Below are 27,079 nucleotides of genomic sequence, written 5' to 3'. Positions count from 1 at the left end.
TGAGGGTCTGAGAGAGACGCCGCGACAGAGCGGCAGATTTCTAAAAGCATATAATGCTGATTCCATGCAAATGTAGGGAATGTCATTCGACATTCATTGGCTGACATTTGCACAGTACGTTTAACCATTTGCACAATACGTTAAACATTTGCACAGTACGTTTAAACATTTGCACAGTAGGTACGTTTAAAATTTGCATAGTACGTTTAAAAATTTGCACAGTACGTTAAACCATTTGCACAGTACGTTTAATATTTGCACAGTGTGTTTAACATTTGCATAATACGTTTAAACATTGCACAGTACGTTTAACATTTGCATAGTACGGGTAAACAGTTGCCCAGTACGTTTAAACATTTCCATAGCACGTTTAAGCATTTGCCCAGTACATTTAAACATTTGCATAGTACGTTTAAACATTGCACAGTGTACGTGTAAACATGAAAGTAGCCTTATTTACTTTTTTATTTTTTATTCAGATACAAGTTAGCCCTTTACTGCAATCTTTCCTGGTGGTAAGTGATGATGCTATCTAAGATGGAAAGGGCTAACCTGGAAGGGGTATGACAGTTTTTACTAAACCCATACCCCTTTGTTTTCTACACGGCGTCATACAGGAACGCTAAATCGCTTGGCGGTACGGCTTTGCCGGTAGGGTGGTAACTAGCCACGGCCGAAGCTTCTCTCCAGACCAAACCGGTGATTTAGAAACTAAAATTCCATACACTGCCGGGAATCGAACCCGGTACCTCCCACTAATAAGACCACAGCGTCAGGGATATCGTCAAAACTTATACGTATACCATTTTCAACGAAATCTATGATTTACGTTGTTATCAAGGAAACTTCCACTTCGTTTGTCTGTCAATCCTTAGGGTGTCTGTTCACTGAAGTGAAGTGAGTGGAACAGAGAGAAAGCGGTCATAGATCCGCTGTGCCTCGTCACCGCTTTGCTTGGTTGGGTTGTTCCTATTAAGCTACGCTCCCGTGAGTAGCACTGACATAACGGAGAAAAAATAGTCCTAGTGTGATATCAAGTCTCATTCCGTCGCTCCGCGTCCGCTACCCAGCCCTACAAACATTTCACCGTAAAAAGAAAAGAAGAAAGAAAATTAATTTATTCATCTTGATAGTAGGTAGTAGTTATTAATAATTACTTAATAATAACTAAAAACTTTTTACACCCAAATGGCACAAGATGAAAAGGCCCCGGCTCAGCATTAATGCTGCAGGTTTTAAAATAAAACCTGAGCACTAGTATTCTGCAAAAAGGTTGTATCCTAGGTCCCCTCCAGTGGACAGGCACCTTAGGCGCCATCTCCATGGGCGATAATCGCAACGGTCCGACCTAGTATCGCCCTGTGTAGATTGGCTTATAGTCGAATTTGGTGGCGCGGCGAGAATATCGCGATTTCTCTCGATCATAGAGATGGTGTAGGCAATTCTAGGCAGCTTTAATTCTCAGGAGGTAGGTACATAGAGTACCTTATTAATAAAAAACACAAGTGTGTTAGATGACGTTTATTCTTAAGTTTTACAATAAAGCCTTTCAATAATTATGTATCTACCAGGTGGTATACCGGCGGTACAGATTACAAGTAAGGTTAACTTTAAAAATATGCAGTTAGGTATTTCGATCGAGAAGTTTCAGTTCAAGTAGAAAACAGTAAAAAATATGGGCTCAATTAACATTGAAATGCTTGCGGAATGTAAAACAGAAATGTGTCAAAAATATTGTAAAAAAATGCATCAAAAATTACACACAAGTTCATTGCAAGAAGTCCCTTAGCTTAAGTAAATTAACTTTAAGAATTATGACTGAACACTAGATAAGAGACTTAGGTCTAAGCCTATCACAGATTACAACTTTTGATCTCATACAGATTTTTATCTGACAATTGTGGCTAATTCTGGTGTATAATCTCATAATCAAACTAAAACGATAGGTCCTAAATCGATTACTCTCCTATTCATAATGCTCAGTGCGAAAAAGGATAGCATTTGATTTAAGCCTGTCGATTAAGTTTAGAGTTCAACAGAATTACGATCGAAATTAATATAATCAATCTATCCGTAAACTTCCGATACGTAAAGAGTTTAATTGTCAAAAAGGGCCATACAATTTTCGACAAATAACAGCATGCAAAGTAATCTATCGACAGATTACATATAGGATTGATTATTATTATTAATTTCAGCCGTTAACCACAATAGTTGTGGATAGCAGCCAGTCTGTATCAGGCCGCATGATCATCTGTGATAGGCGTTAACAGGTGATTTATTAGTAGTTTAATGAAACTATATCTAAAATGTGACATAAGTATTTTATAAAATAGGGATCTCTAAACTTTTGAAAGTCATACATGCATTAAGGCTAGTTATGCATGTATTGCTTAAAATAATTGACATTCTTTTCAATAAAACGGAGCTATTTTATACTTAACATAAGGCAAATTGCGCTAGTCATAACAACGCGACGAATCAATTTTAAAGTGAACTAAACTCTGCGTCATTTTGCGTTCATTTTTGCATTAATTTGTTCATTGCCTTGATATCCAACAAAGTGGGTATGGGAGGACATGTGATAAGCAAATTAATTTTATCGATAGATGACGTGATAATTTTTTCACATCATTTTTCCATAATCTGATTGGTTTTCTAACCCAAACCTATCCATTTTCGCTTAGACGGATACCAGGTTTAAGACTAGAAGTGATTAATAAGCAGCATTGAGGACTTTTTTTGGCTTATATAGTTAGTTCACAGCGCATTTTGACAATGTTACAATAGTTATACATCAAGTATACAACAACTGAAAACACTGTATTGTCAAAGACAAACTAGTTAAAATGAACTGTTCTATGACTTAGTTATTAAATTGATGATAAACCGTCACAGTGGTCATAAACAACCGAGTTTACTGTCAAGCTTGAAGCAGCGCCGTTAAACTTGACGGTGTATGACTATCACGTGCACATCACATCATGGCAACTTGACAGTAAACTTGATAGTGTATGGTCAACTGATAAAACTTCAATGAGTTTGTCATTAATACATAAATAGTAGCTCAGAGATCCCTAGCTTAAATGAATTTATTCAAGACGGATGAGTTCCACATCAAAGATGAGGGTGGAGTTAGGAGGGATGACTCCAGGGTGGCCCTGCTGACCGTACGCGTAGTCGGGGGAGCAGGTTAGCTTGGCGCGTTCACCGACGGACATCTGTAATTTAAATTTGTAAGTATTAAAATCTTTAAAATAAAATGGAATGGTGTCTTTAAAATAAAATGGAATGGTGCTAATTTCGTTGTAAACAATCTTTAAATTAATTTAATTCACAGGTCTAAATTGGCATTAATAAGCTGCTAAAAATAGTATGTTAAACAGCAGATCTAAACATATTGCTAGTTGCTACCCCTTTCATAATGCTCCCTGCAGAAAAACCCTGTCAATTTAGTTTATCCATTGTCTATGGTTTCATTTTTAATATTTCCCTTTCCCCTCCAACTAAGCGTAATGCTTGGGCTAAGAGGAGGTGCAATAATAGAGCAAAAGGTTGGGTTGGAACTGCCCACCTATTGATTCAGTCTGCTCCTTTAACTGTTGAGCTATTGAATTTTGTCTAATTTTGAATCATCATCATTGTCAACTGATAGATGTCCATGCTCATAGACATGGGTCTCTTGTAGGGACTTCCGCACATTATAATCTTGCAGCACCTCAATTCAGTGGCTCCCTGGGACTGATGTTTGACTGGGACTGTGTTTGATGTTGTCTGTCCACTTAATGGACAGGTCTGCCAACGCGGCACATTATGGTGGCCACCATTCTAGCACCTAGGGACCTTGGAATATATAATTTAATAAGATTTTAATCCTCAGCCTTACCTGAGCCACACCTTCATCCCAACCCTTGATAACTTCGCCTTTGCCAATCTTGAACTTGAAAGGCTTGCCACGGTCGCGTGAGGAATCAAACTTCTTGCCATTTGTTAATGTGCCTGTGTAATGGACGACTACAGTTTGCCCTTTCTTAGGGTATGTGGAACCTAGGTAAAAAAAAACTCCAGTTTGATTTGGTGGTCTACATTTATACATATACCTTTTACCATAAGAACTCCAAAGCCAGATTAGACTAGAGCTAATTTAGGAATTTTGAATTTCCAAATTGCCTCTACTGGGAATCGAACCCCAATACCTCTCACAAGACCATTGCAGCAGGGATTCAGGCTATTTCGTGACAAAAATCGATAAATTAAGGAAACTTTTTCATGAAAATAGTCCATTGATTTCTTACGATAATTATTATCAAACAATAAAACCACGATTCAGTAGCAAATATAATAAAGCGTTGATACGGCGTCATCCCATTGCCAGGTCGGAATTTTCACTACCCCATCGATTTGCATTTCAAACTACATCACCTTACCACTATGACATTGTCATTCTAAGATAGTTTATTCTGTATTAGTTATAATAAAATCTAATTTATAACTAATTATGCATATAATTCAATCGATCTCATAATGAAGCTGGCAAAAAGGTTAACTTTTTAGAAATCGATCTAAGTTGTTATAAATAAGAAAAATTCAATTACCATCGCCTGCAGTTAGAGTCTCGACGTCTACACCCATATTTTTATTTTTATTGTTTTATAAATTGTAATTCACTAATTTTACACAACGCGGTCTATAAATTTTACTATGACAGCGAAAAAGAAAATTTTCATAGAGCACCGACCGCAGACTATGCATAGACAGACTATGGCCAGGCCACCAATCACCAATGACTATGGAGATTATAGAAACTTGAGCATAGAGGTGGACGCGCTATGGTGCCGCCAGACGCTTGCGGCAAACAACATATCAGAGCAAGCATCGGCAAACACCACAGAGTACTTTCACTGACTATAGTCTAATTTATGGTTCAATTGAGTCATTGAAAATTCAAATCGGTTGTTGAACGTTTCCTGACGGTTTCCTGCGTCAACCTATACTGTACCTACTAAAAATAGGTAGACGTATAAATTATTTGGGCGCGAAATAGAAAACGGCGCCATTTTTAAAATTCACAAATACTAAAATCATGGAGGTTACTAAAATCCATTTATACGTGTTAATATTATAACACTTATAAATGGATTAATAATAAAGCATCATAATATATAACTACATGTATCTGTATAACAATCCAATTTCCGATTAACGAAAACTACATTTTGACTACTTTTTAGTTTGTGTTATCTTATTTCTCCTTTAGTGGAGTCAATGAAGCCGTAAAACAGATCTTATGAAGTCCTCAGGAAACAGCTCCGATTTTGATGTTTTTTTTTTCAAAGTTTTGTTTTTTGTATGTATATTATTTCAAATCAGAAACGTTTTGAAGCGGGTAAATAATTTTTAATATTTTTTAATACATATGTTTGATATTTATACATGAAGTCCAGTAAAAAATACCTTCTCTTTGAGGTTGTAGAGGTGGTGAAATGCTATCAAATGACCTCTAAACACCTATGGGCAAAAAGGGTCAGTTTTTGAGTTATCGATCGTTTTCAGAAAAATACGTATTTGTTTCTTTAAATATTAATTAAAAAAAAAGTTAAACTTATTGCCAACTTTTTATTTAGTTTCTAAGTGGCATATATATCTCAATTAATAATTGTGAGTACTAAAATAAAAATTATCTTTATAGGTTCTCCAGATAGGACTCCGAAACTGTACCAGAGTCAAAATTTCTATTTGGTTACTTTGCCAAAAATTCTATGTTTTTCCAAAAAAATCACAGAAATTTTTGGCCTGCAAATTATCTCTAAGGCTTCTACACATTCTCAGCAAAACTCTGTAAAAAGTTGAAAATTAGCTTAAGAAATGATAACATTAGCACAAGGAAGAATAAATTTTCAAAAAAAAAAAAGATTCCGACGAGTTGAGAACCTCCTCCTTTTTTGGAAGTCGGTTAAAAATAATTCCCGCTCCACTATGTAGGGTATGACTGACGCTAGAAGCTAACGAACTTTGCGTCAATAAGTGTCACATCGTAGATGCGGTATCGACCCAAGTTTTGCACGCTATACATTGCGGGTTTGAAAAATATTAAATCACTAAAACTATTTAAATTTTAAAATTAAGTATAAGGCAAATGATAATTATTTATTATTGGTACTCATTGGATTATTTTTTGCTAGCGTTCAATTACAGCCTGTATATGAAATGATATGAATATAGGGAGAATGTAGAAGGTGAAATCAAAATGCACGTATATAAATACATATAAACATTTTATAGCAAACATCCTCATATATTATTGTTGATAATAATTAACATGTAGTGCCAGGCTTTGAGACTGTGGGACCACCATGTTAGTTTCACTTAAAGCAAATTCTTTGATATTGAAAATTCAATAATTAGTAACAATTACTGATATTATTCAGTTCGTAACAAAGTTATTATAATTTAAAGTTGTCATCCAGATAACTGAAGCGGAACCATATTGACCAAATAATTTTCAGGAATTAACTAAACGTTGATAATAACTGAAAATAGCTTTTTAGTCAGGATGTCACTAACTATGTTGAATTATTAAATAATTGCTTTATGCGAAACGTAAAAAATAATTTAGCTTATTTTAAATTCTTATAACTATCTTAAAACATTGGTACCCATTTAGTTTTTCTAGTACATTCAAGTAGCCTAAACACACTTAAAGTTACTTTTGAAGGAATTAGGGAAATTGCAAGTTTACTAATAGCCCAGGTGATTTTAACAGAATTTGTATGAAAAAGACTTCATAAAAAGATTGCATTACTCTTTTTTTTATTTAGTTAAGTCTTATGTCGTCTCTTAGTAATAAGAATCAGAAATATAAAATGTAATACATCCATATTAAGGACATCTATTTAGATACTAGTAAGAACATCCATTATGATATTAAGTAGGTAAAGCAGGTACAAGCTTGAATGCTTTTATCAACGAGGTAAAATCTAATTTAATGGTTCAGCAAATAAAGAAACATTTGGAATCGTTCAGTAAATAATTTTTTTAGTTATTTTGTAGCTCAGAAAAAAATTTCATTCAACAATTTCATAAATATATCTAATAATATATTTTTGTTTTAACCATAATTAACATTTCTTTGATATACTTAATATACAAATATATGAATAACTTGGCGTTTTGTGCATTTCCTTTTCCTAATTAGTTATTCCCTATAACAATCATCACAACATCTATATTTACCTTATTTTACTCACTCGTAATAATTTATATTCCAATTAAAAATGTAATTAAAGTAAAAAAAAGTACGACATACATAATTTACTGTTCATCACAAAAATGTACGCTGTACAAAAAGATAATGGATGTGCGGCTATCTTTAGCGCAGAGGATTCTTTAAAAGAAAGCGGAAGGGGTGTACTAAAATAAGGGGGAAAAATAATTAATTATATTTTACCTGAACGCATTTACATTTACTAGAACAAATAATTAAGTTCACCTCAGCTCTTGCAGTGATTATAAAACTTAACTCGTACCTAGATAACGCTTTGTTAAATACATATAAATAAGAATATATGAGTTTTTCATAAAAAAAATTGATGCAACATGTTCAAACTGTAATAGGTACTCATGGCATAATTTTGCTTAAAGACTATTAAAATATTATTATTTAGATAATAAGATAGATAAACTAACTTTTGCGGGCGTATTGAAATAAATTATACCTAGGTATAATTTATTAGGTTCTATACGTGTGTACAGATTAAATTAAGTGTCGATTTGTTGTCATTATTTCTTAAAAATATAAGATATAAGTGGGACTTCGTCTGTGTTGGTGTTGGCTGGCGGGCGTGCTCTGCCTTTTTGGAGTGTTTTTTTGTTAAAACTGACTGCAAACGTGCGTATGTCGGCGAGCGCCGGCACAGACGGGGTCCATACTTGTATAGTTTAACTAACTTGTTACAAATAACTACAAACTTGACATTGGCTAATCTTTGTAAAGCCAGACGAGAGAGAGAGAAGATATAAGTGAAATATTGAATGAATTAGTAGACACGCTTAACAACTTTTAGGGATATTGAAAAAATATTACATATAGACAACATACATCGACAAAGTACTACCCTGTCCACTTTTTCTTTCTTTTCATCTTTATTCTGGTACAAATAAAAAGAAACAAATAATTGGGTTTGCACTTTGCAACCGTCCATAGTCGCTTAGACTAGCAAGTGCAATCTCAGCTTTCTCGCTGTTCGTACTTACCTAACTTAACTTTCACCTATTGTAACGTTTCAAGTGAATTTGGGAAAATTCCGAGTTTCTTAAAATGAAGGCGGGACGGCTTTTTTGTCGTGAACCTTGGTTGTCTAGAACATGAATAATCCGGATTTTTTTTACGGTTAGCTACCCCAGCAGCAGTGGCGTTCAGTACATAGAGGCATAAAAGCACTGTTTACCCAAGTTGAAATATCGCAATGGTCATTTTTCATCATGACAGCCTCTAAATAGGTAAGCTAACTAATGCCTACCCTAGTTTCGAACCCTATGCACTCCACTACCCAGCACATTGTCTTTAAGGAAGTCCGCAGACTATTGCGACATTCAATGAAGACTCATGAATAAAACTCGAAGGAGGGGTGGACCGCATCATTTTGCGGTTCATCTCAATTCTCGTGGAGCAACGATTACCTTAAAAATGATGCGTTTCCACTAAATTGAAGCGTAGCGGAGACATGTTCAGTTGACTCTATAAGGTTATTGTTACATAACTTGACGTGACGTTTTTATCACGTCATTTCTCAATGACTCGTCACAAGTCTCCGCTCCACTCCACTTCAGTGGATGCGCATTGCGCACCCTTAGTTTGTCCTTTTGTACTCAAGAGTCGTGGATATTAAGCGTGTTTTAGCAAAATCAGTTTTAGCAATAATTGTTGTAAGTCAACTAGGTACCTAGTAGGTAATTAATAATGATATCTACAATATACGAAAATAGAATTTATGTATAAAACTTCTGCAGCTATTAGAAACTCGTAAGTAAACACTTAAACTATTATTTATTTGGCATTTGTTTTGGCGTTTTATGATGATTCTTGGACTGTAGTTATTTCTAAACGAAATTAAAAATTACGAACAAACCATTCAGACAACTTGATTAAGCAGTAGATTCGTTCTTACCAAGAATGAAATACCCACTTTTTTTCATTAATTTATAAATTAATTCCAGTAGATTCATACCACGATAGTTCAACTTCATTTAATGAATGTGAAGTATCGTCAAAATTATTTTATTTATATGATTAAACCACACTCACTTAAGTTATACCTATTTATAACACCCAAATAGATTAACGTCTGTTTTCAGTATTCAATCTATCTGTAATCAGTAGATAAGTTCCTTAGCAACATTATTATTTGACAAAAGACCATACAATTTTTGGAAAATAACAACGTTGCTAAGTAACTTATCTATAGATTACAGGTAGATTGAACATTGAGAATGAACGTAAGTATAAAGAACATCTTTGATAGCAGCCATAAAGGTACAAACAAATAACCGTGACTTGGTGTGTCGCACGTAACGCACTCTGACGAGACCATCTCGCCTCAAACGCCAGCGAACCTTCAGTGCTACGCGAGCGCTACGACAGAGTGTAGACTACGACGGAGTGTGAGTTGTGTCCTACTCTGTCGTAGACCGTAGCACGATACTTCACGACTGTGTCACAGTGTAGTTTAATTTGTTTGCAACTTAAGGATTGCAATGGCGTGCATTGCAAAACTGAGTACTAACGATAAAATCGATAAATAAATACTTATATGTATTAAAAAAAATATATAGTTACTTAGGTACTTTAAAAAAATGTAGGATAGCGATTTTATTTTGTATAACTACAAATAAATTAGAATAGGTAGTTAATTATGTTATTCTTAGATTTAAACTGGGAAAATATTATGTGTAAGTCTAATAATTTAAATTAAATGAACGGTATGCACGCCACTGCAAATTGTTTTAGCGCTGCGATAATTATTATTGTAACTAACATAGATTTTATACAAAATGTATAATATATTGACATATAGATTATACATGAAACTACATAAAACAACACCATAGAAATTCCACAATAATAATAATTAACAACTCAGCATTTAATTAAAAAAATATATCGTCTATGTCGTCTAAAGGTCGTATTTCTTTATTTTATATATTTTGGTAACTATTTTATAATGTTATGTATTGAGAAGTGAAAGATTTCTTATCATCTTGCGAAATAATACTGGATAAAGCTTTAACTACACGATCCGGCTCCATTCCGGCCCGGTTTGATAAGCCACGCCCACTTTTGCTTGAACTCAAGACATAACTGTAACCGGAGTGAAACCGGAGCCCGTGGAGTAAGCCAAGTTAAAGAATTTTATCTCATGCTACTGGGACGGAGTGACAGTCACGTTCTGCGGCTTTTATGGTGTTGACACTTCTTCTTCCTGATTGTGTTTGGCGAGCGCTAAAAGGATCATCGTTAGCTGTTTTCTGCTGATCTTCCCTTCGCTACTGTATTCTACGCCTTGGAGAATAGTTTCTTCAAATTCAAGGAGATCTTGCGCATCGTAATCCTGAAAGGAACAGAGTAGAAGAATTGATATGGTGAAAAATGTTTTACATTGGGTAGCCTTGTACCACTGCCAGAGGCAAATCTAGTCTCTTTCACTTGTTTTTTTTTGTACACTATATTCCTCTTTTATTAAAATTTATTTTTCTTAGATGCAAAATTTAACCTAGACAAGGTTAAACATAACATTGTATTAGAATTGAATTCGTATTCATGTCTATTGATGTAAACTTGTAACGTGTGGCTAGCAAATAATTTTTAAGAATTCAATACTTAAACTTAATATATATACTTAGTTTTTATTATTTAATATCGCACGTCAAGCTAAATTATTATAATTAAATAATCTACGGCATTAATTTGGCGTTGGTTTAAGCTGTTTAAATATGCTTACTTTTTTCACTAGTTCTAAAAGATCTTTTAGAAAACCGCGTAGTTCTTCATTCTCTATAGAGCCATTGTTATCCTGTGAAAATAAAAAGGCATGTAATTTACTATTTTCAAAAATGAATGGTTTTATAGAAATTTCTTATATTAACTTACTCTGTCATATAGAGAAAATACCCGCTCAATATCATCTTTCGTTAATTTTGTTGCACCCTGTAAAATTAGGAACGTTATGAAATATTTACTAAAGAAGTGAAAAAAATCAAGGCGCTTTATTTGATGGTGGGACCCCATGTTTAATTATTATATTCAAGATATATTTATAAAAGAATCGTTTTTAAACAAATGGCAAAATAGATAAAATATCGAAGTAATACGTGACGACATTTACATGCGCCTTCACTGCAAACTGGATTTAGAGAGATTGCAGTGATTTTAGTTGTGAGTACTAATGATGCGTTTCGTCTGTCAACTGGGGAGGAAAACAAAGGCTTTTAAAAGTAGGCGTGTAATACAACGGCGAAATTGTCCTTTTCCTCTCCTAAAAGGTATCTTACATCATTTACAAAACAAGAAGAAACTAAGCAGGACCTAGTATAAAAAAACTTTAATGAATAATTTGTACATAAATATTTATTGTTTGTAGTACGAGTAACACTACGGACAAATAACTCATAAAAATATAAAACCTCTAATTCTACATACACATTTTATTAAAAAATATTACACTAAGTAAATTGATTGATATTTAAGTTAGTTTTTATATATTATTAGCCTAGCAAGGATGCCGTATTTTCAAAAGATTTTAATCACCTTACGTAAAACCTTATTTCTTTAAATAACAAATTGTTATTTTTGTACCTGAATTCCGATCTTTCTCTAAGTTTTAAAATTCATTATAATTTGCATCGACATCGTTGTTAGTCTAATAACTACCGAGGACTCACCTCAATGCCCTCCTAAGAGTGCGGTGCAGACAAGCAGCAGTGTTAGGATAGAGAGACAGGCAAATCAACAGTAACACTCATGCCACACTTTTTTAATATCCAATTATAGTTTTAATTGACTTTAAAAAGGTAGATTATCAATTCGTTCCGTGTGTATATAATTTGTATGTATTGATTATGTTTCATCGATGTCCACGCATTGCACGTGTTTATTCTCTTTTTATTGGATAAAGATTATTTTTTAATTTAACATTTTCTGAGATGGAGGAGGAATTGCTCAACAGACTACAGCTAATCACTTGTAATGGATTATTATTAAGATACTTTTTGTTATTACTTATTATGCTTAGTACTTACACAGTTTTTCAACAAATGTTGAAATGTTGAAAACATTAGTACCTAGTTAATCCTGATTATTATTTACAGATAAGTATCAGAATATGCACGTAGAAGTAGTTTTAAGATAAATCTGAAAATATCAATCTTTATCTTAAGATCACTTCAATTCTTATAACAATCTAATAGTATATTATTATCATCAATAATCTTATCTAATGGAGTAAGTATGTATGTGAGTTTGATGTGCAGTGTATAATTAAAGCAACGGAATAGATAAATGTATATTTTATATTTTAATTTTAATCTTTGTGACTAAATATTAAATAATTAAAACATTAATCTAGCGTAAAAACACAGTGCAAACGAGCAAAGTAACCACACTCTGTGCAAAAAATACGGTGACTATAATTTGAATTTTGATCGTAATATACATGTTTTGTTTTTCACTGTACAGGGCTCGGCATAACGGCGATCGATTTCATTTCGGTTTTGATTTCATGTACCCGAAACGTAATAAATATGTTAACTCTCAGCCGACATAATATGATCAAACAGCAAAGGTTTTAATAGAAAAAATTGTAGCAAAAGTTGCCATTAAGGCTGGTTTTACAGTGACGCTTACCGTCCGCGCGGGTGGTAAGCGCGGTGGCCGAATAGCCGTCAGCGCGGGCCATCCGCGCGACTATGTAACGATCCAAGAGACGCAAAGCTCGTGGCCCGCGACGCTTACCAACCGCGCTGGCGAAAGCGTCACTGTTAAACCACACTGAAACAGACCGGAGTGAAACCGGGCCGTGTAGTCCGAGTCTAATAAATAGTTTTATCAAAATAGATATTTGGCCAAAATATTTATAGCTCTTTCGCAGAAATAAAAAATCAAATGATAGATAGCATCAAAATAATTTTAGCTCTTAAATAGAAATTGCATGCAACAAAACCAAAGCTTTGTAATAATAAATGAAATTGAGAATCACATTCTGACGAGCTTTTAAAAAATGTGAATGTTGCATTAAAAAAGCTATGAGATGACTAAATTAAATTCTATTTATCGGTACCTATTTAAAAGAATTGAATATATAGGTAGGTACATTTGTGTTAAAACATTGCTCTTTTACCCAGAAGAAGAGAGAAAATAAACGGGCTGCCATTTTTTGAAGCCTCAGAATAAACAAAACCTGGTGCTTCCAAAATCGATGTTTGAAGCATACTCGAAGGTGACAAAAGAAGTGTTGGTAAACCCCGCTTCAATAAAATCCATACTATACCTACTTAATATTATAAATGCGAAACTGTGTCTGTCTGTCTGCTACCTTTTCACGGCCCAACAGTTTAACCGATTCTGACGAAATTTGGTACACAGTTAGCTTATATCCCGGGGACGGACATAGGCTACTTTTTATCCCGGAAAATCAAAGAGTTCCCACGGGATTCCTAAAGACCCATCCGCTCAACCGATTTGTACGAAATTTGGTACCGAGGTGGCTTGCGTCCATGTTATTGACATAGACAACTTTTAATCCCGGAAAACCAAACAGTTCCCACGGGATCTTCAAAACTTACATCCACGCGGACGAAGTCGCGGGAATCCTCTAGTAGTCTAAATAAATTTAGCCTTTGTTGCTTTGCGTTTTGTGTAACGTAAGCGTTCGGTACGTATTTGTCTTCGCTTTTTATAATTAAACAAATACAATTAATTGTATGAGCATTGCATATCTGGAGTTTTATAATATTTTTCCATAAAATTAACAAAAACTGTAAATAAAATTATTGCCATAACATTTCAGTAAAGTAAACGAGCAATGTTTGCTTGGCCCGCGGTCAGCAAAACGTCGATTCGATGAGATGGCGCGCGTGAAACAATGTAGTCGCAATTTTGGCGGGAAATGAATTGTCACTCACCTTGAACACCTGTCGGCAGAGGAAATTCTCCTTCACTGGCAGCAATCTGCGAATTTGGGACAAATCTTTGGAATGGCCTGCGAGGGTTCGAGGCTTTTTTGGCTCGAACGGTCGGTGTGTGCGGACATATTGTTATAAATAAATAAAATAAAAATATTTTATTTCAGACAATAATAAATTGTGTCCATAATTTTATACAAATTAAATTAAATTACGTAAATTAAAAGTAATATTAAAATTTAAAATTAAAATAATGAAAAATTAAAATAATTAAAGTAATTATAAAAGTTATATAAATTTGAATAGAAAATTAAAAATAAAAGTTATATCAAATTAAAATTAAAGTTTATATCAATTTGTTACATTACAGTTACTTAATTTATTGAGTATCAAGCCTTGATCGAGCAATGAGTGTTGTAAATGTTCATTCTTATTTTTTTCTTTTTATCTTTATTGAGTTTCACTTCTGGTACGTTAATAATTTTGAAAAAAAATATATCCTCAGGTAGTCTAGGGCTAGGGTATTGATTGCATTCAGGTACATTATTGCCATTGACTCAGCCGACCCTGGGTTAAACAGATAGACCGTGAAAAGCTAGTAGACAGATAAACACACTTTCGCATTAATTATTATAAAATTTGTTAATTTGGACTAAAGTTGAGTTTAAATAAAATAAAATAAAAACCGGCCAAGTGCGAATCAACGAGGTTTCCGTAGAGCGTCGGTTTTAATTTTCCTGTAAAATATACATAAACCTGTATTGACCGTAATTATTTCAGATTTTCCGATTTGTTACCTTCAGAGATACGGTGAGTGGGGACCTAATTATCTTACTTTGAAATTTCAAACCCCCGATTTCCTCCCCTTTTTTATACAAAATAAAAAATAATTTTCGATTTTTTTATTCCAATGATGTTGGACCACTATTTTATACAACTATGTGTTCCAAACTTCATGTCGATAGCTTTACTGTTGGTTAGTTACTGAAATAATCAACTGTGACACACGAACAGACGGACGGATGGACAGACAGACGGACGGAGAAAGTCGCACCATAATGGATTTTACCATTTTGGCATAAAGAAACCTAAAAACAGGCATGAGTACTCACTTTGCCATCTCTGAAAGTTGAAGTCGACCATCTTTGTTCGAGTCGAACACTTGTAGCTGCACATAAAAATGAGATTTTATTAAAATTATACGCACCATTACCGCTTTTATTACCTTCACATAAAAAAAATATCATTCGTGTTGTAATTTTATGAGCATTTTTTATTATTTGGTGACAAATTATCGCTTGACTTCGTTCTCATTTGATAGCAAGGGAGAATTAAGTGAAAATGCATTGAACCGAGCCGATTGACTGAACTCATGACTCATTTTTATTTAAGGTACAGAGAAGTCAACAACTAAAACGAACTATTACGATCGTCTTAATAAACCCTGAAACCTTAATTTTAGTAAAATTGTTTTTCTGTTGCTTGGTATATTTTAATGTTGTACTACATATATATTTATGAACAATACAATACCAAAAAAAAATATTGGAGATCCCTACTCTTTTTGATATAACATCCGTTAGGTCATTCATCAAAATCGGTCAGTAGTTTAGGCGCGGTGGAACACACAGAATCTGGATACAAACATACATACATATGCACATACATACATACATACATAGACTGCTAAAATCATAAGAAAGTGTTCCTTTTGGCTTTGCCGCAGTCGGGTAAAAAATAAAGTGAGTATTTTTACCATGGTGTCGGTGTATTCGATTAGTTTGTCTTCGGAGACGTCATTAATCTTCTTTGCTTCTTTGAGTAAATCGCGGAGGAAATTCTGAAAAAGATGATAGAGACCATTGAGTTAAATGCATGGAACAGCTACTCCGCAAAAAAATCGTGCTATATGAACAGTCAAAATTAGTAGCGCTTAAAGTTTTTATATTATAAGAAATGATTTATAGAAATACCCACGGGTTCTTCAGAAAATCTAACTCCACGCAGATCACGTCGTGGGTAAAAGCTGCAAATAGCTTTTTTTTATTTTTTGAAATAAAAATAGCGAGCAAACGAGCAGACGGGTCACCTGAGGTTAAGTGGTTACCGCCGCCCATGAAGATTTGCAGCACCAGGGGATCTGCCAATGCGTTGCCAGCCTTTCAGGAATTTGGTGTTGAATAACCCTATGTTGTAATCTAGTGGAAACACCGCCAAAGGAAGTTGGTTCCACAGTTTATTGCGTTAGCTATAATTAATGTGGGCGAAAAAAAACCACCATTTTTTAGGAATACTTTGTCGGTTAAATTAAAATATATGTATCAAAGCCTCACCTTCAATTCATCAGCCTCAATATACCCACTGCCGTCTGTATCGTACTCTCTCCAAATCTATAACACAAAACGTATTGATCTGTTAACAACCTGTTGATATCCATCACTTGGAAAAACTTATTGAAAATCTTTTTTATGGTAGATAGGTATATATTTCGAGATTTTTTTCTGCGTATTTTTTCTGATCTGTATCTCTTCTTTTTATGGCTCATTGTCTGAACCGATCGTGAGGAAGTTTAGCTAAGAGATAGCTACGTTGAGATTTGAAAAGACATTTATTCTCATAAAAGACATCGTGAAGTGCATGCACTTCATGAGAGCTTAATTTAAAATAATTAAATTATAAACAAACTTAGTCATTATTATTTATTTTTCATTTCACCATTATGTACATTTAATTAAATAAAATCATTTAATCTGTTGTATAATTTTGCTCCTTCATAGGTAAGGGTTTTTCTCCCGTAGGTTGATCTAGGTTTAGGTTGGACAAGGAAACTGGCTCGACGAGTTTAAGTTTTAATTTTTGTAAATGTGAAAGCTTAGCAAGAAAACAACGGGTTTTTAATTCCTACGAGATTTTTGAAAGACGACGACGAACGAAGTCTTGGACAAAAATAACTAAGTAGGTACTGGTAGGTAGTTAGGTACATCACAAAAGCATTAGACGGAATGGGGAAAAGAAAGCAACAAATTATATTAGTTATTAATAGCAGATATTTGTACTTTAAATCGTTATGGTCGTTCAAAACGGATAAAAATTATAAAACTCAAAAACCCTACATTATTGAAGGCAAAGGGAATGTTCCTGTTACAACCTTCTTCATACAGAATTATATTGGGCGGAAATAAAAAGAGTGAGACGGCATTTATTGTTTACGGTCTCTCTCATTTGAAACATAAAATGTAAGTATTGATCTAAAGTTCACCTGTTGCTTTCTGTTAGATCTGAACTACTTATTATCAGCAAAGATATCAGTTATATGGCACATCAACACTCAACAGGGATTTCAAATGCTGTTAAATTTTATTAATGCAATAACAAAGTAAAGTTCAAGCGGAAAAACCTACATTTTGATTATTAGAGTGGTTAGAGTAAAGAGGGTAGGAACAATGTTCTAAAGCAGACAGAAGAATAATGCTAATGCAACAAAACAAAAAAAGTAAAATACTAATTTACACTACACACTGTCATCACATCTTATTTATAAAGATTTTTAAATTAAACCAATTTGTTTTGTTAGAGAGCTATTGCTCCGTGAGGAACAATCTATTTTCACATCGATACAAAAGGCTGACAAAGAAGAAGGTACTCTTAAAAAAAAATCAGGAGGACCATGGAAGACTTACTTTCATAAACTCGACACTGGATTCCAATGGATTGTCGAACCTAAATAAAAGAAGAAAATTTTCCTCCATCGGCAAAAGTTGAGCCAGCTGTAACAGAATTAATTAGTTTGTTTTCTAAATAAAACTATTAATTATTGTACCATTAAATAGTAAAACGATTACACACTCGTAAAACATCTAGAAGTAACATTTAATTTTAGAGCTAAAGTAACTTTAACTGGCGCCCAACGAGGGTCTGTGTTTAATTTTATACGATTATAATGGCTTTAACAAACAGATAGTACCTAAGTACAAATAAATAAAACTAGGAATAAGTAAACCATGGTCTTTGACTATGGTTTACAAATGCACAAAATTTTTACGGCGAAAATGGCTCCATAATGTTTGAAATTTGAGAAAATAGTTTTTTCTATTACTACTATTCCCCAAACGTTAACTAAAAGCATTTTAGATGAATATTTCTTGGCTACCTGCAGCCATTTCATAGATGAGTGTATGCCTTACAAAATTCTCTATACTAAGTAACAATGGAGTTTTCTGTACTCTACCTCTCGTATGTCAATTTTGCCATCCTGGTTATCATCATAGGCCTCCATGAAGCAGGCCTTCAGTTCAACCAGCATTTCATCGGATACCGCCTGTAAAGAATAGAAGCTACTGTTAACAAACAAATACAAAATACGGTGATTAGAGACTGTATACACCAGATTCCAAACCAAACATTAGTCCAAGGAATAGATATAAGTATCTTGCTGGTCTCGTCGTTTACAATTAGGAATTAACTCACTAGATCCATGATGACACCGCCATTATATTTTTGGACGCTATTCGACTCTATTAAATTCCATTCATTCCAACAAAGTCTATGCCTACACTACTGGACAAAGATCTTTACGAAAGAGCGCAGCTAAACACAGTCCTCCACCTTCGTCATCCATCGGTCCAGTGGATTGGAGGTCATCCTACACCTTACCGATATGCGGTCTCCATTTCAGAATACGTCTGCCCCATGCGCCGTCGGTTCTGTGACAGATATGATATGACAACCTATTTAATAATTTCTAATTTCTAATCCTTTGAGAAGATTTGAAGTAGAACAAAAGTGACCAACATACTCGTCTATCACTTTTGTTCTACGAACATAAAACCATAGAGCTATGTTGGGTATCTAGAGCTCTGTGGTCGAGTACATTTTTTTATTTTTATTTATAAAAAGAATATTGTCATGCTATTCATGATCAATATTCCCCTTTCCCCTTAGACTACAGGCCCATGTTTAAAAATGGGTGGGTCATATGAACCACCAGGTGACGTATACAGGACGATATAAGAGCATAAAATAATAAGTTTCAGCACTATGCCGTCACTTGTAAGCTGTCCAACAGAGTGCTGGTGAGAATTGAAAAGTGCAGGTAGAGTGAGTACATTTTGGTCATATATTTTTGTACGGCATTTTTACCATCGATAGATCCATGAAAAATAATAAGAAAGCGCGCAGTGCCGTAAAAAAATGGTGCGCCACAAAGTCAGTAAATGTTTTGATTTTCTGACGATTTCCGGGGTAAATTTGGTCATTTAATTCTGTACGGCACTAGTTTCATACTGTTTCAATACAGCCTCTAATCCATTATTCCGCAACGCCGTACAAAAATCATGCGACAAGGGGAAAAAATTGAGGGTAGCAACCCCCTCTCTTTCCGTGGTCCGGGGGGTGATTTGAAACAACATAAAATTAATTTATTTTGAAAGTGTTTTATGCATAGATAATATTTTTTTACATGCCGTACATTTTCGTTGGTCCAAAGGTTTGTAGGGGATGTGGATATTATATACACACCCGTTCACTTCAGTTAGACGGCATAGTGATTTTATCATATTATCAATTGTTCTCTTCAAAAATATGTTAATGCCGTACAGTATCAGATGGCCATAAAGTACTACACCCTTAAAATGGTAGCGTCATTTTCATCAGCCTAAAGATATGGTCTGCATTAAAATGTACGGCATAATTTTTTCCTAATTTATTTATCTTAATACTATTTAAAACAAGGGAAAAGCGTAGAAAATTGCTATATTTTATTAATCTATGAATATTTAAACTTTTGCAATAATTTGAAAAATTTCAGTTTTTGTATTTATCTATAATTTTTTTTAGAACAGTTTCTTTTGAACGGCAATACTATATAACAATAGTATTTTACACTATCATGTTAAAAAAAAAGTTGCCGTACAGAGTCAAATGATTTTACAGCTTTAAAAATTAAGTATACTATGAAATTAAGATAATTATTGATACACATTCAAATGAACACTAATTTTTTTACGGCATTATTTTTAATAGTACTTTTGAGTGCTAGATAATGTTTTGGAACCAAAGCCGTACTTTGTCAAATCACCCCCCGGACCACGGAAAGAGAGGGGGTTGCTACCCTCAATTTTTTCCCCTTGTCGCATGATTTTTGTACGGCGTTGCGGAATAATGGATTAGAGGCTGTATTGAAACAGTATGAAACTAGTGCCGTACAGAATTAAATGACCAAATTTACCCCGGAAATTGTCAGAAAATCAAAACATTTACTGACTTTGTGGCGCACCATTTTTTTACGGCACTGCGCGCTTTCTTATTATTTTTCATGGATCTATCGATGGTAAAAATGCCGTACAAAAATATATGACCAAAATGTACTCACTCTACCTGCACTTTTCAATTCTCACCAGCACTCTGTTGGACAGCTTACAAGTGACGGCATAGTGCTGAAACTTATTATTTTATGCTCTTATATCGTCCTGTATACGTCACCTGGTGGTTCATATGACCCACCCATTTTTAAACATGGGCCTGTAGTCTACCTCCAATTAAGCGTAAAGCCTATGCTAGGAGTAGGTACGACAATAGAGCAACGGGTGGGGTTTGAACCGGCGACCTCTCGGTATTCAGTCCGCTCCTTAACCGTTGAGCTATTGAGGCTCTAATGGAAAATGGGGAACGTTATGTCTGTAGTTTTCCCTCTCGAGGGGAAGGATCGCGATGCTTTGTGTATCGTGAAGATTTACGTAAAGTAAAATAGGGTGATTCAGCAGCAATCAACAGCGTAATTTGTCAGCCGCGAAAACAAAGACCGCACTCACGCCCCTCCGGCTTGCCTCATAAGCCTGCTTAGAGCGACGCTCATGAAAATTGGAGAAGAATCATCCTGACTCGAAGTTTCACACAAATATCTATGTCATTACTATCTATTTTTTAACGGATGGGGACCCAATTTTTTTACCTACAAGCTTTTATTTAACTTGACGTGTTAGTATGTGGTCAAATCTTGCAACTGAATAATTTAAAAAGCTGTTTGCAACTCATAATGTAAGTTTTGCAATGATATGATGCCATGAATGTGGTCTCATGATGGAGCTATTTCATCACGAGTTCGTTCAATCTTTTTATCAATAAAACGGGCCAAGTGCGAGTTGGACTCACACACCAAGAGTTCCGTATCAGCGTACCACAATGCATGTACTTTTTATTGTATTTTACATGGCGGCCATTTTGATTTTTTTAATTATTTGTTGTTAAATGTTCTAGCGGCAGTAGAAATACACACTCTGAATATTTCAACGCTCTATTAAATACTGTTCATGAGATAAGTACAGCCCGCTGAGAGACAGACAGACGGACGGAGTTGGTAAAGAGTTCCATTGGCATTCTTCGGGTGCGGAACCCTGACAAGTGAATGAAATCAGTGTCAATATAGTAGGCGTCTAGTCCTCAATAAATCGTTACTGTCACGCCTGTAACACAGCGTGTGTTATTTACGTGATACCTATTCGTAGGTACGTGCGCATGTAATATCAATCTCATCCGCGTCGCATCTTCCCACGCCATCCCGCCTCTCACGATTTTTCATGGAAATTGGAAAATTCCTAACATGTTCGCGTACAAAATACGGGAAAATTTGCGTAAATAAAGATATTTTTATGAATATCCAATATAATATCCATACTTTGGAAGAGCCGATCTCCTATTCGCGGGGGGTCTAGGGTGTCGATTCTGGGGACGCATCTCTAACATTTCAGAGTTATGTATGTCTTAAGCAATAAAATAATCATAGGCTTTAACGGTGAAGAAAAACATTGTAAGTAAATCTGCGTGCCTGAGAATTCTCCATTCCGAACCAGTGGTAAATTATTTTGACGATTCAAAAGCACTTGTAAAAGTTAAGTTGAATAAAAATAGTATATACTATTCTATTCATTATGTTGCCACAGGTGTCTGAAGAATGAAAATCAACTATTTTTGTGTTAAGTTGCTTTCAAACTACGGAAATATAATATAGTATATAAATATCGCTCATCCTACTTTTAAATGTCACTGTTCACACTTAGATGTAATATTATTACATCTAACAGTGTGAACAGTGACAAGTAATAGTAGTGTAAAAGTAGAGTGAGCGATATTTATATATTATAATATATTCTGTAGTTTGAAATCAACTTTAGTCTTAGGTATCTGAACTTTAAACTGTCGCTCTCCTGTAAAACGACTATTGTGTAGTAGTCAGTGACGGATTAACCCTTAATCAAACTAAGCAATTGCCTAGGGCATCACGTCTGAGGGGGCACCAGAAGAAGCACAAAAAAATCCGTCCTTAGGGCATCACGTCTCATACTCTCACGTCACCAAAAACCACACTAAAAAAAGTTTCTAGTCGGACCTTCAAGGCGCATTTCAATGAATAAATAAATTATAATGCTTTGGTTTTTATTGTTGTCGCACCTACTCCACTTCTAAAGTACGTTACATCTCATCATCTTATTTTACAAAAAACTAATGTTTTTAGGCGGTAAAGGTTTATTAGACCGATTCTAGTTGACATACGGATAGGGGGGCCCACAGGCATGGATTGCTTAGGGCATCAAGTAGTCTTAATCCGTCACTGGTAGTAGTGCAATAATTGTGAACTAAGCCATCCATCATATCGTCCAAGTCAACCTGATATAAGTAGCTATATAATTATTACATAATCAGATTTGTCAACGTTTTGTTCAGCTGGCCGCGCGCCAGCGTGCATTTACGATTCACATTTATGGCTGCGAATGTAACGTGAATTTCCATTTAGAGGAGCGATCCAACGTTAGGGCAATGCGGTTAGCCCATAAATAAGGCAACAACCGCTTTTGAGACCCAAAGTTACCTAAATTTAGATCAGTCTCAATGGCTTTGTAATTTCGCTGTAACACCGAAATGGACATTTCGGTGTTACAGCGAATTTATTTTAAACCTCAATCCCGAACTGACTGAAATCCGTAAGTGGTAAATTATTTTGATGATTCAAAAGCTCTTGTGAAGGTTTACTTAAATAAAAATATATTCTATTCTATTCTATAAAGGTCGGCGGTTCCACTCCTAGCACAAGCTTTACGCTTAGTTGGAGGGGAAAGGGCATATTAATCATGATTAACATGGGTCGAAAACAGCAATAACCGAATTTCTTGCTGGTTCTTCTCGGTAGGAATAGCAATCCGAATCAGTGGTAGATTCTTTTGACGATTCAAAAGCACTTGTTGAAGTTTATTTGAATTAAAAAAAAGACTATTTCTATTCAGTAATTCTATCAACGTTCCACGCGATCGTGAATAATTGTACAGAAATAAGTTAGGTGTGAAAATCTTTTAACATAAAAACGGCCAAGTGCGAGTTGGATTCACACACGAAGAAATAACACGTTTTAATTTTTTTGTGATGTAACCACAAATTAGGATGGTTTTCAGAGTTTTCCATTTAAGTGTTGTAAGACAGAGCCTTTCCTTACATAACGAAGTGAGAAGTAGTCCTATAAGGCCTCATTCGCACGAGAGCTTTTTTAACGTCCGTTAAAAAGCGTTCAAATAGAACAAATGCATTCCCAAGTATCTGTTCACACGTCAACGCTTTTTTAACGCGCACTTTGCGCGTTGGGAATGAACAGTGTGTGATTAGCGCAACGCCGGGTTTTAACGCAACGCTTTTTTAACGCTCGTGCGAATTAACCCTAACGTTGTTTATCTGGAGATACCTACGGAATTCTAAAAATAGTAAAAAGCATCATAAAGTGTGAGCAGCATGAATTAACCGTTCATAAAAATTTAAACTTTGTTTTCTGAACTGCTACGAAGGCGACAGTTCGAAGTTTGAAATTGCGTTCTATTCAAAGGGTCGTTCGGTAACAATGGTGCGGGTGGACTTTTCAAATTATATCGTACAACAAGAAATAACACTTTTTTTTTCAATTTTAATTTTCATAGCGGCCATATTTTTATTTTTATTTGTTGACACAGTTGCAATAGAAATACACACTCTGTGAAAATTTCAACTTTCAACCTATTCCGGTTCATGAGATACAGCCCGATGACAGACACAAACGGACGGACAGACTGACCGCGGCGGAGGCTTCGTATTAGGGTCCCGTTGGCTTTCAGGCACATGAGACCTTACTCTGTGCTTCGGGTACGGAACCCTAAAAAAAAAGATGAAGATATACCTCGTTAAAATTGGAGCACGTTTGTCGTATGCACGTGAGTTCATCCGTTCACATTAAATGTAGTTAAAAACTTTTTAAAGTAACTTTCAACGGTCGTATATTATGCAATAACTTCCAGCCAAATTGAGTAACCTTGCGCTGGCAGACGGCCAAGTGCTACCGGGAATATGGCCTGACTATCATCAGATATAAGCCTTTCCTTCTGTGGCTACTGAAACTAAAGTCTTATATATTCTGCGATATGTATATACTACTGTAATATACTTTTTAATTTTGTTACAATTTGCGTGATTTATATAATCTAATCTTTTAAATCTGTTTTTGCTTATTTTCATAGTAGCTATCATGTCAAGAATCTTGATATAGGCTAAAGCGGCAGATATTGGAGGATTTTTTTGTAATAGCGCAACACGCGCAATTTATAAATTAAAACCACGCGATTCCCTTCAAGAAAAATGTGATGAAATATTCTTACAGTAGTCTCTCAAGATATTTACAACAACATAATTTTTATAAAACAAAATATTCTCTTTATTGCTTAATATAATTACTATGAGCTATGACTAAGAATTCAGAAAGATTCAGAAGAATTCAGGATAGACTTAAAAACAAAGGACGGTCTTATCATTACAGTGCTCTCTTCCAGGCAACCCGTTCTAATCACCTAGGATCAGATGACCCTGCTCATTTGCTCGTGCTGAAAATTTGATGTTTTGGTTATTTTAAGTGGTTGGATAAATTTAAGTAGTTTTTTTTAGCAATGCTAATCATGACTACCTTTCTCCTCCAATTAAGCGTAAAGCTTGTGCCAGGAGTGGGTACGACAATAGTACAACGGGTGGAGTTTGAACTGCCGACCTTTCGGAATGTAGTCGGCTCCTCAACCGTTGAGCTATCGAGGCTCTTTTGTCAAACCCGTCATTGTTGTATACCATATACATAAATCGGCGTAACCGTTTTCACGGGCAAGCTGAGTGTTATGCAATATTTCCAATAAAACAGAGTTAACCTTCTAACGTCGCTGGCAAATGGCCAGGGGTTGTTGGGATATGGGCTGGCATATTATCAGATATATGGCTTTGTTGTTGCGGGCAAGTGATACAAATTAGTGCTTCAATCCGTAATGTAGATATATTCCTCACCTATTCATGTTTTAGGGTTCCATATCTACAGAGAGAAAAGAAATCCTTATAGGGTATTCACTTCGTCTGTCTGACTGTTAAGACCCGTCAAAGGAAAGAACCTATATAGCGTACTTTCCGTTGACGCAGTATCATGAAAGTCTTTATGGCACAAATAAAGGGAAAAATCTGAAAACCGCTGAATTTATTTGGTTATATCACAAGCAAAGCGGTATATCTTGTACGATGGTACGGAACCGGTGTGCGAGAGTCCAATTCGCACTTGACCGATTTTTTAAGTAATAATTCAAACAATTATGAGTCTATTTACATCATAGAAGGTATTTGTATGATATATTATTTGTCCAAACAAAACCTAGGGTAGGTACTATTTCCATGTCGTGACAAGCATCTTACTTTTAAGATGCAAATTACCTGCATCATTGCAAAAACCTACCTAACGGGAATAACTAGTACCTGTAGTAATAGTAATAAGGCCAGTACCTGCCTTTATAATTCTCATGTGAAATATCTATAGCTAGGTATTTTTTTATGATTTCATATAACCTAGACCATAAACGCATTAGGTACTGTTATTTATGCTAAGTAGGGTCTTTACAGTACAGATAGATAATATGCTGATTTTCTTTATAAATTATTTTTGCACAACATTTTTGTGAAAGCATTACATCATCCTTGGATGAAATCATTGCTCATGTTATATGTATTGATAGATAAGATGCGATAAGTGACTAGAAATTTCTCATTGGATCCGTATCGTAATAGGTACATATAATTTTTTGGATTCCGTGCGAAAATCGTAAAAAAGATAACTTTATGGAGAACATCTGCTACAACACACAGGCTACTTGTTTCATTCAGTATGGTACCTAACTAAGTACTAAAGCTATCGACTTGGATAGTTATTTGCAAATAAAAGTTTTTTTTTTTAATTTATCATTTCAATTGCAAAAGGGGCCGAAATCAACTGCATTATCATTATCAATCGATAGGCGTCCACTGCTGGACATAGGGCTCTAGAGTCTAGTAGGGACTTCCATACGCCATGGTCCAGCGACTCATTTGATTGATGTCATATGTCTATCTACTGAGGGGTCCCCCAACTCTGCGCATTCCGGTAGGGGCCGAAATGGATGAGTCAAAATTGTAATGTGGAGGCACTAAATCAAGTGGGCTATCATAGTTAAAATAAAAATCCGGCCAAGTGCGAGTCAGACTCGCGCACAGAGAGTTCCGTACTAGGATAATTTTTCCGACATTTTGCACGATAAATCAAAAACTATTATGCGTAAAAATAAATAAAAATCTGTTTTAGGATGTACAGGTAAAGCCCTTTCATATGATACCCCACTTGTTATATAGTTATCTTACTTTGAAAATTGAACCACAAATTCACCGTTTTCAGATTTATTCCTTTACTTGTGCTAATAAGACCTACCTAGTACCTACCTACCAACATTCATGATTCTAGGTCAACGGGAACTAGGTAAGTACCCTATAGGTTTTCTTGACAGACACGACGGACGGACGGACGGACAGACAGACGGACAACAAAGTGATCCTATAAGAGTTC

The 27,079-nt window shown here is 35.0% G+C and overlaps 2 protein-coding genes and 2 long non-coding RNA genes across 5 annotated transcripts in view; 2 read left to right on the top strand and 2 right to left on the bottom strand.

Annotated features, from left to right (window-relative positions):
• Positions 1-27,079, top strand: part of LOC123865565 — a 417,170-nt gene that overhangs the window by 354,752 nt on the left and 35,339 nt on the right. The gene's annotated exons all lie outside the window — the stretch shown is intronic.
• On the top strand, positions 1,133-26,418 carry LOC123865567. Its single transcript, XR_006795994.1, has 4 exons — positions 1,133-1,275; positions 17,593-17,600; positions 23,631-23,634; positions 26,409-26,418. It is a non-coding gene; the product is annotated as an uncharacterized LOC123865567 (long non-coding RNA).
• On the bottom strand, positions 1,507-4,757 carry LOC123865558 (peptidyl-prolyl cis-trans isomerase FKBP1A). The gene is made up of 3 exons (XM_045906654.1): positions 4,596-4,757; positions 3,887-4,047; positions 1,507-3,221 (listed from the first exon to the last, which is right to left on the bottom strand). The coding sequence occupies exons 1-3, from the start codon at positions 4,630-4,632 to the stop codon at positions 3,093-3,095; spliced, it is 327 nt and encodes a 108-aa protein (XP_045762610.1). The 5' UTR covers positions 4,633-4,757; the 3' UTR covers positions 1,507-3,092.
• Positions 8,407-27,079, bottom strand: part of LOC123865548 (calbindin-32) — a 61,800-nt gene continuing 43,127 nt past the window's right edge. Inside the window, exons 4-13 of one of the 2 annotated variants that reach the window (XM_045906638.1) lie at positions 18,404-18,493; positions 17,856-17,942; positions 16,509-16,565; positions 15,932-16,015; positions 15,288-15,343; positions 14,176-14,221; positions 11,938-11,949; positions 11,147-11,203; positions 10,998-11,069; positions 8,407-10,607 (exon numbers count right to left, since the gene is read on the bottom strand). In XM_045906638.1, coding sequence (XP_045762594.1) covers positions 10,455-10,607; positions 10,998-11,069; positions 11,147-11,203; positions 11,938-11,949; positions 14,176-14,221; positions 15,288-15,343; positions 15,932-16,015; positions 16,509-16,565; positions 17,856-17,942; positions 18,404-18,493 — 714 coding nt within the window. In that variant the 3' untranslated portion in view covers positions 8,407-10,454. The remainder of the gene's footprint in view (positions 10,608-10,997; positions 11,070-11,146; positions 11,204-11,937; positions 11,950-14,175; positions 14,222-15,287; positions 15,344-15,931; positions 16,016-16,508; positions 16,566-17,855; positions 17,943-18,403; positions 18,494-27,079) is intronic. The other variant, XM_045906639.1, reaches the window with a different exon arrangement.

Source organism: Maniola jurtina, chromosome 5, assembly GCF_905333055.1.
Source record: "Maniola jurtina chromosome 5, ilManJurt1.1, whole genome shotgun sequence".
NCBI lineage: Eukaryota > Metazoa > Arthropoda > Insecta > Lepidoptera > Nymphalidae > Maniola > Maniola jurtina.
The sequence above is the reverse complement of the archived record's forward strand: the minus strand, read 5'-3'. Positions and strand labels throughout refer to the sequence as shown.